Here is an 18,335-nt window from a genome sequence, read left to right as displayed (position 1 = left end):
AGTTTGATTGGCAGCTCCATCTTTTATCAGGTGCTGTTGTCACAAATGACCTCTACGCAGGACTTTCTTCTCAGGAAAAGAAATCACTATATAGTTGCTATTTAAATAAGCCTCCTGTGTGGTACCTCTTTGAAAACACAATTATGTTGCTATGCTAGGCGTCATGAATTACGCACAAAGGTAGAGTCTGAAATGCCAGCAGCGCTATTGCTATAGTTCTTGCTAATGCCTGATCTCTGTGGGACTTGTTACGCACAGGCTGCAGATTGACTTTTCAAAATATGTTGCCTAGTCCCCTTTTTCCGGGTAATAGACCTATTCTTTTCTGTAGCTCCTATTATTTGTTTCTTCAGAACTGATCCAAGAAATGTGTAAAAGATTTTAAATCAGAAATAAAGTAAATGAAATGCGAGGTATAATTTGAGATGTTAGCTTTTGACAATACAAATCAATCCTTTGGGTTTGTTGAGCACTCTCTTGGGCCCTCATTAGAAGTTGTCTGGAATTTCGGTTAGGATACCAAGAGGCCAGAATGTCCCACTCTGGCCGTATTCCTGCACCAAATTCTTTCTATATCTAGAACTGCACAAGCCCAGAAATACATGGGCCTCTAGGGTGCATATTTTCCAGAATCAGGGGAGAAAACCAACAACATTTGTCAAGTGCTCTAGCAGGCAGAAAGTGTCAGCGTGAGGGCTGCATGGCATGAGTGGGGATCCTGGGGTAAGGCGGGTCTTTGTCTGTCATTTGCTGTCCCCGTGCTGATGCAGGAGTTGAATAGGGGCAAGGATGTACTGCTGCTCATAGCTCCTGCAGCAGCAAAATTAGGTCTATTGTCCCTGGGTCCAGAATTACCAGGTCTATTGTTTGTGGACGTGATAATTCTGTGCCCAAAGACACTTCTAAGTGGGTGGTATAATTTCACCCAGCTTTTTCACTCCAGGTGAAATGGTGTCATTCGTAATCAGGGTTTAAATAGCATTAATTATGAATTGTGAAATGTATTTGTGAAAGGCAAACAGCCTTTAAGGATGACTGTTATTATGCTGCACTAAAGTCTGTAGACAGGCTTTTTGTTACATTGAATCATGCACAACTGTATTTTGTACATAGTCGTACTATTATGATGGTGTACCTGAAGGTTGCCTTGTGTGAAGGCTTATGAACCAACACAGTAGGTCAGAGTTGCTTATAGGTCTGAGTTGCTTATAGGGACAAGTCAGTGATTAAGTTTATTGGTTTAATTGTTTGTAATGAAAAGGTACAATACATGTGGTAGTAGGCCTGACATATTGATTGTGAAAATAATAGGTTCAAATCAATAGATAGTTAAGGGTAGATTGTTATTCCTCTGTAAGAAAGCCTATAGGTATTTTGTTACATGAACTCTGACAGTTTATCGTAGTAGGTAAGCATTCTGGTGCCGTTAACCTTCTGACAAACTCTGGCTATAGAAGATTTGGACTATCAAAATCCTTGTTAGACTCTCTTAGGATAGGGAGTAGTTTGCTTGGCCAACTGTAATTTTGTATACTGTGTCATTTTATGACTGTATTCCTGATGGTTGCATTGTGGAAAAGCTTATGCTCAGTACAGTAGTCTTTATTTGGTTCTGTGATAAGCTGTTCAAAACTGCTGTAGGCCTGATTGGTTCACTAGGAAAAAATATTTCTGTTGTCATAACTCTGATCTGTTTATTATGAAGGTTATAATTAACATATTATTCTTGACATATTTACTGTGAAAGGCACCCTCAGGCTGTCAGGTCTAACATGTGCCCCCCCCTCCACCTGCTGAGGGTGGGGAGAGCTACCCAACCCTTTGGGAGTTCTCTTCACTAAAGCAAAATAATCTGGAGAGACCAACAACATTGACATGGTTAGTCCCCAGGTGATAATGCACCATAAATTCCATTCCCTGTAGGGAGATGAACCACCTCAAAAGTTTAGGATTTTCACCCCTCATTTGCATGAGCCATCTCAGTGACCTGTGGTCTGTCTGAACCTAGAAGTGAGTCCCAAGCAGGGATGGTATCTGATTCTTGATTGCCCAGACCACAGCAAATGCTTTTCTTTCAATGGCACTCCACCTCTGTACACATGAAATTAACCTCCTGCTAATGGAGGATACCAGTTGGTCTAAGCCCTCCTCATTCAGCTGTGCTAAGTCTGCCCCATGCCATGCTCTGAAGCATCTGTCTGCACAATGAATTCCCTGGAGTAATTAGGGGTGCTGGGCACAGATGCTGTGCACATAGCATCCTTGAGAGAATCCAAGGCTTTCTGACAAGCCTCTGTCCAGATCCCAGCCCAGGCTGTTTCTTAGAGGTTAGCTCAGTTAAGGGGATAACTATGGTGCCATAGCTCTTAATGAATCTTCTATAGTAGTCCATGAGGCCTAGGAAGGCTCTCACTTTGGAATGGGTTTTAGGTAGTTGCCAGGCCATGATGGTTTCAATCTTGGTCTGGAGGAGCTGCACCTTGCCACCACCTACAAGGTGTTCCAAATACACCACTGCACCCTGCCCAATTGGGTGTTTTCTGGCCTTGATTGTCAGGCCTGCCTGTTGCAGGCCTTGAAGCATATTTTTGAGGTGATGCAGGAGTTCATCCTAGCTGACACTGCAGACGGCAATGTAATCTAAGTAGGCGGCACAGAAAGCCTCTTTGCCAGCCACGACCCTGTTAACCAGGTATTGCAAGGTAGCAGGGGCATTCCTCAGGCCAAAGGCATCACCCAGAATTGGTAAGGGCCCTCAGGGCTTGAGAAGGCCTACTTCTCTTTTGATCCCCCAGTCAAAGCAATCTAACAGTACCCTGATTTTAATCAAAGGTGCTGAGGAATAGCCTGTCAATTCGCTCATCTCTAGGCATGGGGTGTGCATCAGAGTTGGTGAATGAATAGAGGCCCCTGTAGTCCATGCAGAACTGAAGTTCTGGTTTGGTGCCCAGTGGGACGGCCTTTGGTACCAACACCACAGGGCTGGACCAGGGACTGCTAGAGGGCTCAATCACCCCTAAGGGTTGCATCCTGAGGGCTTTCCCCTGGATGCTGGCTCTAACCCTGTCTGACAAGTTGTAAATGTAGTTCCTTACATGGGAGCTGTCTCCCCTGTCAATGTCATAGACACACAGATATGTGAGTCCAGGTGTGAGTGATAACAGAATGCAAATTGTCCCAGAACTGGTACCAGTCACCTTGCGGCTCTGGGGTCAAGGTGGCAGAGAAGTTGATACCCTCCACTGACCCATTGTGTTCCTATGCTGAGAGAGGTCAGGGAGACTTTCACTCTCCTCCTCCATACCCTCATCTGTCACAAGGGGCATGCTCCCTTCGGACCTCTCAAAGTGAGGCTTGAGTCTGTTGACTTGGAGCACTCTAAGGGGGATCCCAGGGGTCTGGAAGTTCACTAAGTAAGTGACGTTAATTGATTTCATATGGACCAATTCAGTGGTCCTGGAGAGCTCTGGGCTCAACTGGCTTCATGACCCATACTTCTGACCAGGCTGAAACTCTATCAGAGTAGTCTTCTGGCCATACCAGTGTTTCATTACCTTTGGCTGGCCTTGGTGCTTCTCTTGGCCTTTTTTCCAGAAGCGGTGCATATGGTTCCAGAGGGCCAACATTTAGTTGACCACATCCTGGGGGGTCCTGGGTGCTTTCTCCCACCCCTACTTGACTATGCTCAGAGTTCTTCTGAAAGGGTAGCCATAGAGGGGTCTGAAGGTACTGAACCCCACTGCTTTCTGTGGCACCTCCCTTTAGGCAAAGAGAAGGCATGGCAAGAGGATGTCCCATTTACACATCATGGCCTCAGGTAGGCCTGCAATCATGCCCTTTAAGGTCTTGCTGGGCCTCTGAACTAGACCATTGGTTTGGAGGTGAAATGGTGTGGTGAACTTATAAGTCACATCACACTCATCCCACAAGGACTTCTTGTATGCAGACATGAAGTTAGCTCCTTGGTCAGACACTATCTCTTTGAGGAACCCCACATGGGTAAAGATACCATCAGAGTTCTGCTCACCACAGGTGCAGTCACCTTCCTCAGAGGGATTGCCTCTGGGTAGCATGTGCATGGTCCACCAAGACCAGGATGAACATGTTTTGGGGTCCAATGGACCAATGATGTAGATGCCCACCCTTACAAAGGGGGTGCCAATGACAGGAAGTAGGATCGGGGAAGCTTTCAGCTTTTTCCCTGATTTCCCACTGGCCTGACAAGTGAGACAGGACCTGCAGAATGTATCTGAGGCTGTCTTCATTCTGGGCCAGTAAAAGTGGGCAGCAAGCCTAGCGAAGGTATTGTCTTGCCCTAAATGTCATGCCAAGGGTATGTCATGAGCCAAACCCAGAAGGAAGGCCTGGTAACACTGGGGGACCATCAACACACAGGCCGCCTCAGTTCTCCCAGTAGATTAGGTGATCTCCAGTGGCTTTACATGCTGCATGGGCTGAGGCCTGTCACCTTAAGCCCACAAGAGTGGGATTCTCTCTGCCCTTTGCAGAATTCCTCCCTGGTGGGCCCACTCTCAACTTGCCAGCCAGCAAGCTCAGGTAGATCACCTAGGCCAGCAATAATGGCTCAGCAGCATCCTCCTCTGGGACCCAATCAACCTTCACCACGGGATCTTCAGGGACTGGTTTCCTGTTCTCCTTGTCCCTCTCCTTGGCAGCTGTCGGGCCTTTGTTCCAGGTTCCCGATACCCTTCACTCCCTTCCCGGGCAGCCATGGACCGTGTGGTCATACAGACCCACTCAGGCAATGCTATCATCTCCCAATGAGACCTGAGCTCTACCTCGCTCCAGGTAGTGTGCTCCATATCATTGCCTAACAGACACTCTATAGGCATGGCAGGACTCACAGCAATTTTCAGAGTACCACAAACCCCCCACTCTCAAAGGGAACCAGAGCCACAGGTAGTTGGTGACTATAACTTGGTGGAATGCATTCGGTAGGACCTGCTCTGTTGACACCAGCTAACACTTGACAGTGGTCATACTGGCTCTTGTATCACACAGAGTCTCTACCTGTTGCCCATTAATGGTGACCCACTGCATATACCTGGAAGTATTGGTAGGCATGTGGGCTTCTGGCACCATATTTGTATCCCCTAGGATCACTAGCGTTACCTCAGTCTGCTTTCCAAATCTAGACAACAGAAATGGGAAGGAAAATCAAGGGAAAATAAGCGCTCACAACATTCACCACACTAGTAAATAGATACAAACAATTTAGGGCATCGTGCTCCTGGCCGGAGGATCTGCCCCTTCCTCCAAAACAATCTCAAAGAGACAAAAGCAAGCTCAACAGAGGTCAAGGCACACGTGAAATGAAAGTATGAGATCAGTAGTCCATAAGTACTGCATTGACAAATCAATATTCAAACATATTATGTCCCAGCTATCCGGTTACACAACAGCATGAGGATTGGCTTACAAGTCGAAATAAGGGGTTCTATAAATGTGAACGCTGCGGTATGTGCAAATGGACTCGATCAGGGATCTCTACCTTCAACAGCCAGGTGGGTGATCAATTCCGCATCATTTCAAATATTACTTGCGATAGTAGTTATGTCATATACATGATTGTCTGTAAGTGTGGACTTTACTATGTGGGCAGTACTATCAGACCGTTAAGAACGAGAGTGAGTGAACACTACAGAGCTCTTAGACAGGGGGATGAACGATATCCCATTGTAATACACATGTGTCAATGCCCCAAACAGGGCCAAACCCAGAGTTTTGAATTCTTTGGTTTTGAGATTGTACATAGAGATCTACGGGGAGGCAACAGGGAATTAGCACTCAGGAAAAGGGAATGCTATTGAATCCCCAAGCTGAGGGCTGTGGAGGTAGGCCTCAACACCAACCATGAGATGGAATATTTCTTGGGCTAATATTGATTTGTCCTGTGTACTACTCACGCGTTGAGAATGAGTAACAGGTATAGGGCAATTGTATACTACTATCATCGTTCGACTATCAGTGCTGTTACTGTACCTATGAATCTGCCATTTTGTATTGATTTACATGAGCTCTTGAGGGGCAATTCATAGAATCAATTAGATAATTGTTCTGACTTTATTCACAATCAATTCTGATATTGCCATGTTATAATCAAGGAACTGGATATTGCATATGGTTCAATGGTTGTTAATTTGTCTCTTTACCAAGGTTGCTTTCTCCTATTTGTTATATATATTCAGCATCTTATGTCAGAAAGTAAATTGATGCATATTATGCGGAGCTATCTGAGCTGGAGTTTGGGATGGGTATCAAGACACAGACGTGAGGAGGGTTGCATACCACATTAATGATTACATACTGTCACTTTGTGATACCAATTTATGCTTATTTCTTGAGGTTTTTGTTAATCTAGTCTTCACTGGTTGCACTTTTGGTAAATTGGGAATATATACTTTCTTATCACCCATCTATGCTTTACTTTGCTTTACCAACAAAATAATTATGGGTCGGCACTTCACTCCCTTTTTTTAATACGTATTAGCTTTATTTTTATTTTATTTATTTCTCACTTATTCTGTTGCCATATTTCTTACTGTTTCTTATATAGATGCAGGGGCATACACTTTCAAATGAATTTTTTTAATCATTACAAGATGGCGCCCGAGTTTTATATCTCGCGATCGTACATGCCATTATCATGGCGATCGGGCTTCGCGGGAGCAGTCTATCGTCGCGGTGGTTTACTCAGTCTACCAGTACTTAAACGGAAGGCAGAGGGGCTCCGGTTGCGCTACATGCCAACCGGAGCTCTTATTACATGGCTCAACGACACGTCATTTCGTGCCTTTCTAGTAACACGAGGTAAGTGAGGGGTTTCTTTTGCCGAGAATGCGTTAAATCGCGTGATGGTTTTGTTTACGGCAGCATTTTCGATAAACATTAAAATATGATTTCTTTTGCCAGCAGTTAAGTTGGTGTCTACTTACACACCACTTATGAGCATTCTTTACGGATTTATTCACACAGAGCCACATAAACTGGTAGGTGTCTGTGTATCATGGTCTGCTTAAAACACAAGGAACACCACTTGGGGGATGTTTCCTCTTTAATTTCGTTTTAGTAATCATGGGCCAGATGTAGCAAAGCGTTTGCGACTCGCAAACGGCGAAAAACGCCGTTTGCGACTCGCAAAAGCCTCACCGGAATGCAGAAATGCATTTTGCGAGTCGGATGCAACTCGCAAAATGCATTTCCGACTCGCTAATAGGAAGGGGTGTTCCCTTCCTATTAGCGACTCGCAATGCTATGTATATTCATTTGCGACCGCGATTGCGGTCGCAAATGAAGGCGCAGTTACCATCCACTAGAAGTGGATGGTAACCCAGGCGCAAACGGGAAGGGGTCCCCAAGGGACCCCTTCCCCTTTGTGTCTGGCAAAAAAAAGAATTTTTCAGGGCAGGCAGTGGTCCAATGGACCACTGCCTGCCCTGAAAAATACCGAAACTAAAGGTTTCGGTTATTTTTTCAAAGTGCAGCTCGTTTTCCTTTAAGGAAAACGGGTTGCACTTTGAAAGAAAAAAAACTGCTTTATTTAAAGCAGTCACGAACATGGAGGTCTGCTGACGACAGCAGGCCTCCATGTTTGCGAGTGCCTATACTCGCTATGGGGCCGCAAATTGCGACCCACCTCATGAATATTCATGAGGTGGGTCATTGCGACCCCATAGCGAGTCGCAGTCGGTGTCTGAGACACCGTTCTGCATAGCAAATTGCGACTTGCAATTTGCGAGTCGCACGGACTCGCAAATTGCAAGTCGCAATTTGCTAACTTGCTACATCTGGCCCCATATATCTTGTTCACAGCTTATTGATTTTAAGTACCAGAGGGACTGCTTTGCCACTAATTGCCTTGAATCTTTGCACTATACCTTATTGAGGTATGTTTGTCTGCTCCAGAGTTATTGTCTTTCACTGCATGATTTATTGGTACTCTAATAAATTCAGAAAAATTGGTTGTGCGGTTGTTTTCTTGCTAAGGATCTGGAATCTAATTTGGGTTTTGCCAATTCTGTGGTTTTCTCTCTCTTCATGTGGGTGTCATGGTTTTCATGCCTTCTCCAATACAGATGGTATGGTTGAGAGGGATTTCTCTCATCGTCAGATTTGGATACACACATGTTGCCACAAGTTCACTTTGGTGTATTAAGTGTGATTCTCAAAAAAGTCATGTGGGTTTCTTTTGGTTGTACATTAACTTTATTGTTCAACTTTACTTCATTGTATTATGTATGTATTATATACCTTTTACTTTATATTTACAGTAATTTTGGTATTCTTTACAGCCCTGAGGAATTCGCAGTGAGCATTTTCTCCTATGACGAAACACGCGTTGGCTGTTTTTCTGTTCCATTAAAAGATAAACTTTTCATCCCAAAGATTCAATTGGAGTTACTGTTAACCTCTATGATCTACTCGGATTTGAATATTGATTTGTTAATGCAGTACTTATGGACTACTGATCTCATATCTTCATTTCACATGTGCCTTGACCTCTGTTGAGCTTGTTTTCAAAATCTAGTTGGGCCATCTCCTCCCTGAGCCCTACTCTGGGCAACCCAGGTGTCTGCCCACCAGTGGGGGGGGCTGTGCCCTCTTAGAACATTTGGAGTCTCCCTTAGAGTGACCATATTTGGAACACTCTGTACATCGGGGTACAACCCTCCCTGTCTTACAGTCAAAGAACCTTTTTTTTTTAGGATCAGACTGGGGCTGGTTACCACTAGTCCCTTCGGAATTATTTTGAGGGCCTTTAGAGAACTCCTTACTTATTTTTAGATTTTTCTCCCCCTCCTTCTTCTGGTGGGAACCCTGACCACCTTTGAACACTCTGGTGCTAGCCCAGAGGTTTGCCTCCAAAGCAAGCTTCCTGGGATCAGTCAGCCTACTGTCAACTAAGCGCTGGTGCAACTCTGTAAAATAGATAAAACAGATACTCAGAATGTGCTCTCTCAAGATTAAACTGTACAACCCAAGATAACCATTGGCTTTGTTGCCGTGCACCCAGTCATTCAGTGCCTTACTGGTGTAATCAACGAAATCTACCCAGGATTAATTTGGGAGATTCTGGCTGTCCCTTAATCTTTGGCGATACTTCTCAGGGGTCTGTCCAAATTTGAAAGCCAAATTGGCTTTCTTTGGAGTGTACTTGATCTTTTCCACAACCTCTAATGTTAGAAGTGTGTCCCTCCCAAGTGTTGGCGTATCTTTGCACAACTCCATCCCGCAGTGCTCTTCAGGAACCCCATGTACCCTCAGTGCAACTTTGTACGCAGAAAACTACTTATCAATATCATCTCCCACCACATAATTGGGCATACAATCCCTGGGTATACAAATCATCTTGCCCCTATTAGGTGCTGTATGTATGCTGCCACCATCACTGCTGAAATTCCCCTGCTTGGCCTTACCGTCCAGCTCTTTTAGACTCAGTTCATGAGCCAGTAGTAGTTTCTTTCAGCTTGCTTGGCTTTCCTCTCAACCTCTATTTTTATTTTGCCAAATACAGCTAGAATTCTCTCCCCCCCTCTCCTTCACTCTGGGGACAGGCCATGACTATAGACATTGGTTCCTGCTGTCATGTGCAGCACAAATCCAGGGGTGTTCCCCTCAACTGCTGCAGGTAGCCCCTCAGAAGAACCATTCACAGTCTCCCCCCAACACATCATCTTCTTGGGAGTGGAACTCTGCCCAGGCCCTCAGCACCATTTGAAAATCCACCTTCTTGGTGGTTCCTCAGACAGGTACACCATCTCTTTGTAAAAACCTTTTCATCTGGTTAACTGTGTTCTTCTCCAGCTTAGCCAGCTCAAACTCCATGGCTCTACTTGTAGAACCAGCCAGGATGTATGGGATGTATTAAAAAAGCAAATCAGGGACAATTGCAGTAAAAGAAGAAAACTCGAAATGGTCTTTAAATGTGGGTAGGTAGTGTACACATAGCTATTGTATGGCACTGCACAAACACAAGTCGTATCGCTTTTCACCAGTGTTAGAAATTGGGTCTCTAGTTGGCAGAGGTATACACCCTGTCTAAGAAGGGACCATAATCCTAGTAAGGGTAAGTCGTAACATAACCTAACTTATCCCATGCTTACCCTCCAGTACCTTGGCACAGAGCAGGCAGGCTTATCTTAGAAGGCAATGTGTAAAGTTATTGTGCAATAACTCATACAGTAACACAGTGAAAGCACCACAAAAAGTACTCTACACCAATTTAGGAAAATGATTATTATTTATCTGAATAACACAAGACTAAAACAACAAAAACCCAATATGCAAAGTCAAGATTTCACTTTTTAGAGGTTTAAGTATGTCTTAATCCATAGGAATCGATGGATATATCTCTTTAGCACAAAGGACCTGGGATGCCTAAAAAATAATGATGCTGTGGGCCACAGAGGAGATGAAACATTGGAAAGTAAAGCGATTCATCAATTTTTCTTGTGCGGCAGAGGTGATGTGTTGATTCTTTCTTCACAGGCAAACACGCAGCCTAACCTAGTGTCACTGTGGTGCAGGGTTTGATGATAAATTGATGCCCAGGGACGATGCATGGAAAATTCAAATATGCTGTGATGATGAAACAGGCACTTCATCAATTCTGCAGGTGCTGCAATGGTTTTTCAGCCACAAGACAGGTGCTGTGTCAATTTTGCAGACGTTGCCCAAATTTTCCGGTGCAATGGATTTTCTCTCTTAGGTGAAGTATTTGATGACCTCGAGACTTCTTAACAGAAAGCAAGCTCACAAGCCCTTGGAGGTCACTTATTAGAGGAACCAAAGTCGTTCCAGCAGGGTCAGGGAGCAGCAGGCAGCAGGGCAACAAGCCAGAGAGAAGCTTGTATCCAGTCGAGGTAGGACCTGGCCTGGCAGTTTGGGCTGGACTGTTCCCATGGGGAACAAGCAAGAGACTGATATGCATATGGTTAGGTCCAAACTAGGATGGCATGGTGAGCAAAAGAAAAATGGATTAAACCCATATCTGTGACTGTGGGTGAGTGTTTAAAAAGTTTCAGCACTCCGACATCATCCTTTGTGTTGCTAAAGTTGCCCTAAGTGGGAAGGGTATGCCCGACGTGGGTCCTGTGCTCACTGTGCCACTGGATTCAAGCTAATCTGGCTGATGAAGGGTGATTCCCAGGAACCGGTCACAGGGGACTTGTTTCTGGTCCAGGAAGGACCTGGCCTGGCAGTTTGGGCTGAACTGTTCCCATGGGGAACAGGGTCGAGACTGATTTGCATATGGCTAGGTCCAAACTGGGTTGACCTGGTGAGCAAAAGACCAATGTATTAAACTCACATATGTGACTGGGGGTGAATGTTTAAAATGTTTCAGCACTCTGTCCATCATGCTTTTGTGTTGCTAAAGTTGCCCTAATTGGGAAGGGAATGCCCAGAGGTAGGTCCTGTGCTCCCTGTGCCACTGGATTCAAGCTAGCCTGGCTGATGAAGGGTGATTCCCAGAAACCGGTCCCAAGATGCTTGTTTCCGGTCCAGGGAGGACCTGGCCTGGCAGTTTGGGCTGGACTGTTCCCATGGGGAACAGGATCGAGATTGATTTGCATAAGGCTAGGTCCAAACTGGGTTGGCATGGTGAGCAAATCTGTGACTGGGAGTGAATGTTTGAAAAGTTTTAGCACTCTGTCCATCATCCTTTTGTGTTGCAACAAGCAGGAGAGCAGCCCTTTCACAGAAGCAGTCCAGAGGAGTCCTTTGGACAGCACTGCAGTTCTTCTGACAGAGTCCAGTTGTAGGGCCATATCTGTCTGATTTTAGGGTGTCACAGACCCAGTATATACACCCAAATGTGCTTTTGAAGTGAAGGAAACTTCAAATAGTGGTTTTGAAGTGCACCAGTTCCCCTTTCAACCCAGTCCCCTCTGCCAGAAGATCTGTGGAGGGTTATCAGTCCTCTGTGTCGGGCCAGACCACTAGCCTTTGAAGTGTAAGTGAGAGCCCCTCCACCCTTTCTGCCCAGGAAGGTCCATCAGTATGCAGATGACTGCAGATGCAGCTGAATATCCTATGTTTATGCCTGTCTCGGTGGAATACACAAGGGGAGCTGTCAACCAGCACATACCAGATGTGGATTGGGGAAAGGCTGTAAGGCACAGAGAGCTGTAAGTGCAGAGAAATGCCTACTTTCCAAAAGTAGAATTTCTAAAATAGTAATGTTAAATCCAATTTTCCCAGTAAGGAGGACTTCTCACTACCATACTAACCATACCAAACATGACAATGCCAATCCTTTCAAATCAGATATTACCACTTAAACGTGTATAATGTAATTTCCAATGCTGGCCTACGAGAGGAGCAGGTTTCGCAATTTGTGAAAAACAACATTGGGAGTTTTTCACTACCAGGACATGTAAAACTTAGAAGTACATGTCCTGCCTTTTATTTACTAGCACTGTGCCCTGGGGGCTACCTATGGCCTACCTTAAGGGTGACTTATGTAAGGTATGGCAAGCAGTTTCAAATGCCATGTTGAAGTGGCAGTGAAACTGCACACACTGACCTTGCAATGGCAGGCCTGCGACATGGTTAAAGGGGTACTTATGTGGGTGCACAGTCAGTGCTACAGGCCCACTAGTAGCATTTATTTACAGGCCCGGGCACATATAGTGCACTGTACTAGGGACTTATAGGTAAAGTAAATATACCAATTGAGTAGTAGTCAATGTTACCATGTTTAGATTATGCACAAGCACTTTAGCACTGGTCAGCAGTCGTAAAACTACACAAACAAGATCAGAAAAATGAAGGGCAGCAGGCAAAAAGTTGGGTGAAGACAACCCTAAGGCTGTCATAATGACATAATGTGACCCAAAATCGTTGGATTGTGTCATTTTGAGAAGTCCCTGCACACAAATGCACTCATTGTAAGTTGTGCACTGATAACTGATGTGGAAATTCCGCACACAAAATTACTTATACCTTGACATATGTACTTATTTGGTGTTATATTACCAAACCTATAGAAGTTTTCAACTATTGAATGTAGAAAAAAGCACTTGGCTATCTGTTTGCCCACCATTTTCTACAAGTTTTTCTATGAATATATTCTGCAAGGTTTCCACAACAACTTGTCTGTGAAAAATTGGAAGGCACGGGTTTACAGGACATTCTCTTATTCTGTTTTAGGGAGCAATTCCTGTTTCGAACGTAATCGGGATCCCCTATAAAGTCGTCATATTGTAATGAGGGTTGATTGTTTAACACCAATATGATAGTAATATTGTAAGCGTGCACTTGCGAATTGCCAGGTGTGTGAAGTATATTACGTGAGAGATAACATTCATATGATATATGTGTACCACATAAACTGCATTTTTTTTACACCTTCGCATGAGTGATGTCAGGTAAAGCTTTTATGAACATCTCTGCTCACTGATCACGCCAAGGTGCATGGCAAGTTTTCTCCCCAGCTGTTCATTTGTACTTGTTTTGGGTGGAGTAGAAATATAATTGGCTCTCGAAATTTCAGTGTGGCGGGTGCAGTTTCCTCTTTAAATGAAGCCCCTTCTTTTTCTGACAGGAAAAGTGCCATTGCTAATTTGATGGCAAGTTTAGCATTCATATTATAATTTTTTTGTTCATCATAAAATGCTTATAAAATATTGGCCAAGCGTTTATATGGTCTGCGGATGACCATATCGGTGTCAAACATTTCATCAGGGAATACCACACCAGATCTCTGTCCCACCTAGGCGACAGTTTCTTCATATATAGGTTTTCAGTGAACATGTTTTTAATAGTTTGCTTTACTTTGTCCAGAACATCGTACATTTACAGTCTTCATAACTTAAGTATTTGCAGTTTTTCCGTTTCATACTTTGGAACTCAGCAGTGGCTCGATGGAGGAAGTTCATGTAGGTGTTGCCACCTGCAACTTTGTTAAAATGTTAGTTTAAGCTAATGGTTTACCAGCCATTTTCTAAAATGGGCAGCTTTTGTTGGCTTGAAAACAGCCTGAAGGAAATACAATGCGGCTGCACAGCAATGCTTTCTGTACACCATTGAATTTCTTTCAGGCAGACAAGTGCACATAATTCCATCTCTCCGCTATCCATTAAAATTCATTGTGCTCTGGACCTCTGGGGCTGAAGTGGAGAGAAGTGGATTGCAAGAACAGGGCTTTGACATGTGTGGTTATTGTTCTGATGAAATGGGTGCATCACAAAAGACACTGATGGATCTCGGTTCCACTGAAGTGTTCGCCCTGGTTTTAGCATTCTTGTTATTGCTGGCTTCTGATAATCAGCAGAACTGCTGTCGTCTTCTAAGTGGATTTAATATAAACGCCAGTTGCATTACTGTTTTCCGCGTTGCAAGAATATTATAAGCAAAGTGAAATATTTGACTTGTGCAAAATATCATTACAATAGTAAAGTGAATTGTAAATTACTTTCTCATGACTTCATGTTCTGTTTTTCGTCGGTTTAGTTGAACGCCGCAGATGTAATTTTTGCTCGGGGAGAGCTAATTGTAGTAGAAACGTTTTGTGACAATGGAAAGTCACAAAGCACAAACATGTACGATAATGTATTTTTGCCAACTGATGTCCAAAATTGGGATCTCATGATGAAAATATTGCAAGATTCATATTTTTCATGCTGGCGGCCCCACTTGCGTAACATAGGTAATTAGCGCAATTATTACATGCGCTGTGTAATAAAAAACTATGGGTTCCAAAAGATTATTGAAGGTTGGGGCTAACGAATGAATGCTCAGGGTGGCTTCATGTGGAAAAGCATATACAAGTTCACCCATATGGATTTAAACTCTGGTCACCCACTGGGGTATGTTAATTTGAAGTGTTATCAAAATAGCGTGCTTTAAATCCCTATGTGCTATGAATGTGGGAACCTGTTTTACATCGAAAGCTATGCATCAAAGATACCATAAAGTGGTGATCTTTTTGCAGTTTGTGTAATGAGACATAGAGACTCATTTAGGGTTTGGAAGGAACTGAAATCCACCAATTAGTGTAGAAAACTCTAAATAGAGAGTAGATTTCACGTCGGAATGTAAACATCCACAATATCTCAGGGCTGGAGGAAATTCAGCCATCGAAATCTACTCTGCGTTTAGAGTTTCGTAATGACATTGACATATTTTCATTTCTCTATAAAGTCTAAATAAGGGAGACAGTCTGCAGCTGGAGAGGAAGAGAGTCTGGCACTGGAATCTAGTCCTCCTATCTTTGCATTCCCCCCAGTATTAGGCGCCACTGAGGAACAAAATCTATATTGGCTACAGTGCCAGCCCATGAGTATTGCGGGAGCAGCATTTTTGTACTGCTGTGATAGAGGTGATGAGATAGCATTAGTACTGAAGAAACCCTCTGAGATGCAGGTGAGATGATCACCTGCTAGGTGAAGGTTAATAAAGTCGAAATAATAATATATATTTTTTAACCAAATACATACTGTGCGCTGTTGTTACGCACCTTCAATACAAGATGCTACTGTTAATTAATGTATGAAAATCATTTTACCCACCTCAGAAAGCTGGGTCTGCTTTGCCAGTGATTATACTCAGGACCTTCCAGAATAACCACACATTTGTGAGCCATGGACATTCAGTTGACTGATTCATCTTGCCAGCAGTGTGAACTTACTGGCATCTATCTATATGTTTAGCTTTCTGATAGGCTATCACTCATCATTGTAGCAACAGAGCAGTATCAAAGCAACCATAGATACTCTGCGAATTAGAACATGCGATTAGACTAGAAAAACAATATTCTTTCAATTTAGACATATTATTAGACTGAGCAATGGAGGGATTGCTTGGGGCTCTTTGGCATTCGGGCCAGATTCTGGGTTGATGTGCACAAATACATCACTGGAATTTGAGTTAAGAAGTTGGAATGGATGCGAGTGAAGCATGATTTAAAATTATCCTGGCGTTTAATTCATAATTTCTAATAAACTTGTCAACTTCGAGCACACCAAATGTATTTGTTCCAAACTCTATTCATTCCAATATGTAATTAACTTTTTCATAGTTAATCCAAATTCTTAATGTAAGTCAATGCCATTCCAATATGTAATTATACTCTCAATGGTAAGCTAAATTCTTAATATGCAAATAACGCCAGCATGTGTTTTGTGATTGCATATTAAGTATTTGGATTATCTATGGAAAAGATAATTTCATATTGGGATGTTGTTATTTGCACATCAAGAATTTGAATTAACCATGAAAAAGATAATTACATATTGGAATGAATAAAGTTTGGAACAAATACATACGGTGTGCTCAATGGTGCTCAAAGTTGACAAGTTTGTAAACTATTGAGGACAATTTGGGTGGTTTTCCTTCCTTCTTGAGCACCAATTCTTGACTGCGGTCTCGTTTTTTACAATTATTATACAAAAAGGTGTGAGCACCATTTATCCTTATGGTTGAAGTCCTATGGATGGACTTCATCCATGATTTCTAACAATGATAAACAAGAGTCTTCATTGTTACTGTTGTGTCCTTTAAATTACATTTTCCTTTCAAATCACTTTCTGCATATGGGAATCTACTTAACTGATAAACAGAATTAAACTTTATTGTTTTCTGAGCCCAGCACAGATAAAGAGATTAACTGGATTCAGTGCATTGTACAAATAGAAGTTTCACTCATGCAAGGGGCTTGAGCACTTCTTAAAAAGCAGGGTCTGTTAAATTGTACAATAAAACATCCTTTCAGTGAAGGATTCGTTTAATCACCTAATTGCCTATTGACTGAATTATGAGGCAATATCACTGATGTGTTATGATTTTAACTAACTTCATTGATATGTTATGAAGGTGTACATTTTCGTCCGGGTCATTTATTGTTTACGGGCTAGCTGTCACAAGACTTTAGAGTATAATGTCAGCATTAAAGGTAGAATATTATAAAATGAAGCAAAATGAATGCTCAAATGCCAAAAGAGTTAATTTAGAGTTTGGAAGAGTGGAAGTGCCACCAACATTGTTGGTGTTTTCACCCTACCAAATTCTGATTCCCTCCTCTATTTAGAGTCGGAAGAAACACTGGTTTTACTTTGATGCAGCCTGAGTTAGCATCATAAATGTTTGGCCTGATAGCCAATCTGCCACATGACTCCCAGATGACAGCCAGCCCATCCTTTTTTGCCTGAGAACACTGTATGAGGCGTGGGAGTGCTGGGTAGAGAAAATATGCAAGAAGATATGAACAAAGAAAAGTCCCTGCACATCAGGGCTATTCTTTTCTGGTTTCTAAAAAAAAAGCCCTTACTTTATAATTTTTCTTTTAGAAACTAAAGCTTTTCTGAGCAGGCTCATCAAATATAGTGCCTTCACTGCAGTGTTCAGTGCATTTAGGAGTTCCAGTGCTGCCTAGCAGGGGTCTCAAAATATTATTGGTGCTTCTTTACCATGGGAACGGAGGACATAGCACCCATTGACCTGGTGGATAAGTGGGCTTCCCACAAGATCAAAACTATTGTGTAATACTTTGGCAGGCTATTTATAACTGATATACATTGCTTTTATTGCAATGTTGCTTTTTGGTTTGCTAATACATATAATCATATATAAATGTGTGTATATCTTTAGCGCATAAGTTTGTTTTAGAATTAGTTCAGGACTACGTTCTCCAGAATGCCTCATTATTGGCTTTCTAGATTCATTGTATAAAAGTAAAAAGAGTGAAGGGACTCACTACCGTGAACAAAACTCTAGTTGAAACGAGATACTGGCTGTGCAACTTAAATAAAAGACTGGTAACTGGACTTTGTGGAGTGCTGTGAAATTCCTTTGGCTGAATAATTATTTATGTGGATGGTCTCCACGTCACAACCACCGGAAGACGAGTACGCCACTCAAACAACAGACTATTTTCGCTATATATATATATATATATATATACACACAATATACTATAATATACTAACCTGTCCTGTATTGTACTATACCATAATATAAAATGCCATCATTTGTCCTGATCAAATGACATTGACAAATAAATGTCCATCGCTAAAATTAAATTGCCCTCACCTCTGCCAGAGGATTTGCTGTATTATAAGGTTAGTGCCTCCTCTGGCATCCTTCTGTCCTACCATTGGGTCGTTCAAAGTGTGGTGCTAACTTCATCAGAAATTATGATGGCTCAACCATCTTCTGTCAGTTGAGTGGCCTGTAACCATGTTTGGACACACAGTGAAAAATCGCTTATGAAAATCCACAGCAGACTAAGGGCCAGATGCAGCAAAGGGTTTTACCCATTCTATGTCTATGGGAAAATATGTTATTACATATGGCCCTAAGTGTCCTCAACTAGT

General features: G+C 42.8%; 1 protein-coding gene across 6 annotated transcripts in view; it reads left to right on the top strand.

The window, feature by feature from the left end:
• Positions 1-18,335, top strand: part of ATP2B2 (ATPase plasma membrane Ca2+ transporting 2) — a 1,884,743-nt gene that overhangs the window by 864,105 nt on the left and 1,002,303 nt on the right. The window contains exon 1 of one of the 6 annotated variants that reach the window (XM_069206672.1): positions 6,699-6,831. The exons of the other annotated variants lie outside the window; for them this stretch is intronic. Coding sequence (XP_069062773.1) covers positions 6,765-6,831 — 67 coding nt within the window. The 5' untranslated portion in view covers positions 6,699-6,764. Of the gene's footprint in view, positions 1-6,698; positions 6,832-18,335 lie in introns of those variants that run through there. 6 annotated transcript variants of the gene reach the window in all.

This window comes from Pleurodeles waltl, chromosome 9 (genome assembly GCF_031143425.1).
Source record: "Pleurodeles waltl isolate 20211129_DDA chromosome 9, aPleWal1.hap1.20221129, whole genome shotgun sequence".
NCBI lineage: Eukaryota > Metazoa > Chordata > Amphibia > Caudata > Salamandridae > Pleurodeles > Pleurodeles waltl.
Note: the sequence above shows the minus strand (reverse complement) of the source record. Positions and strands in the feature narration are given on the sequence as shown.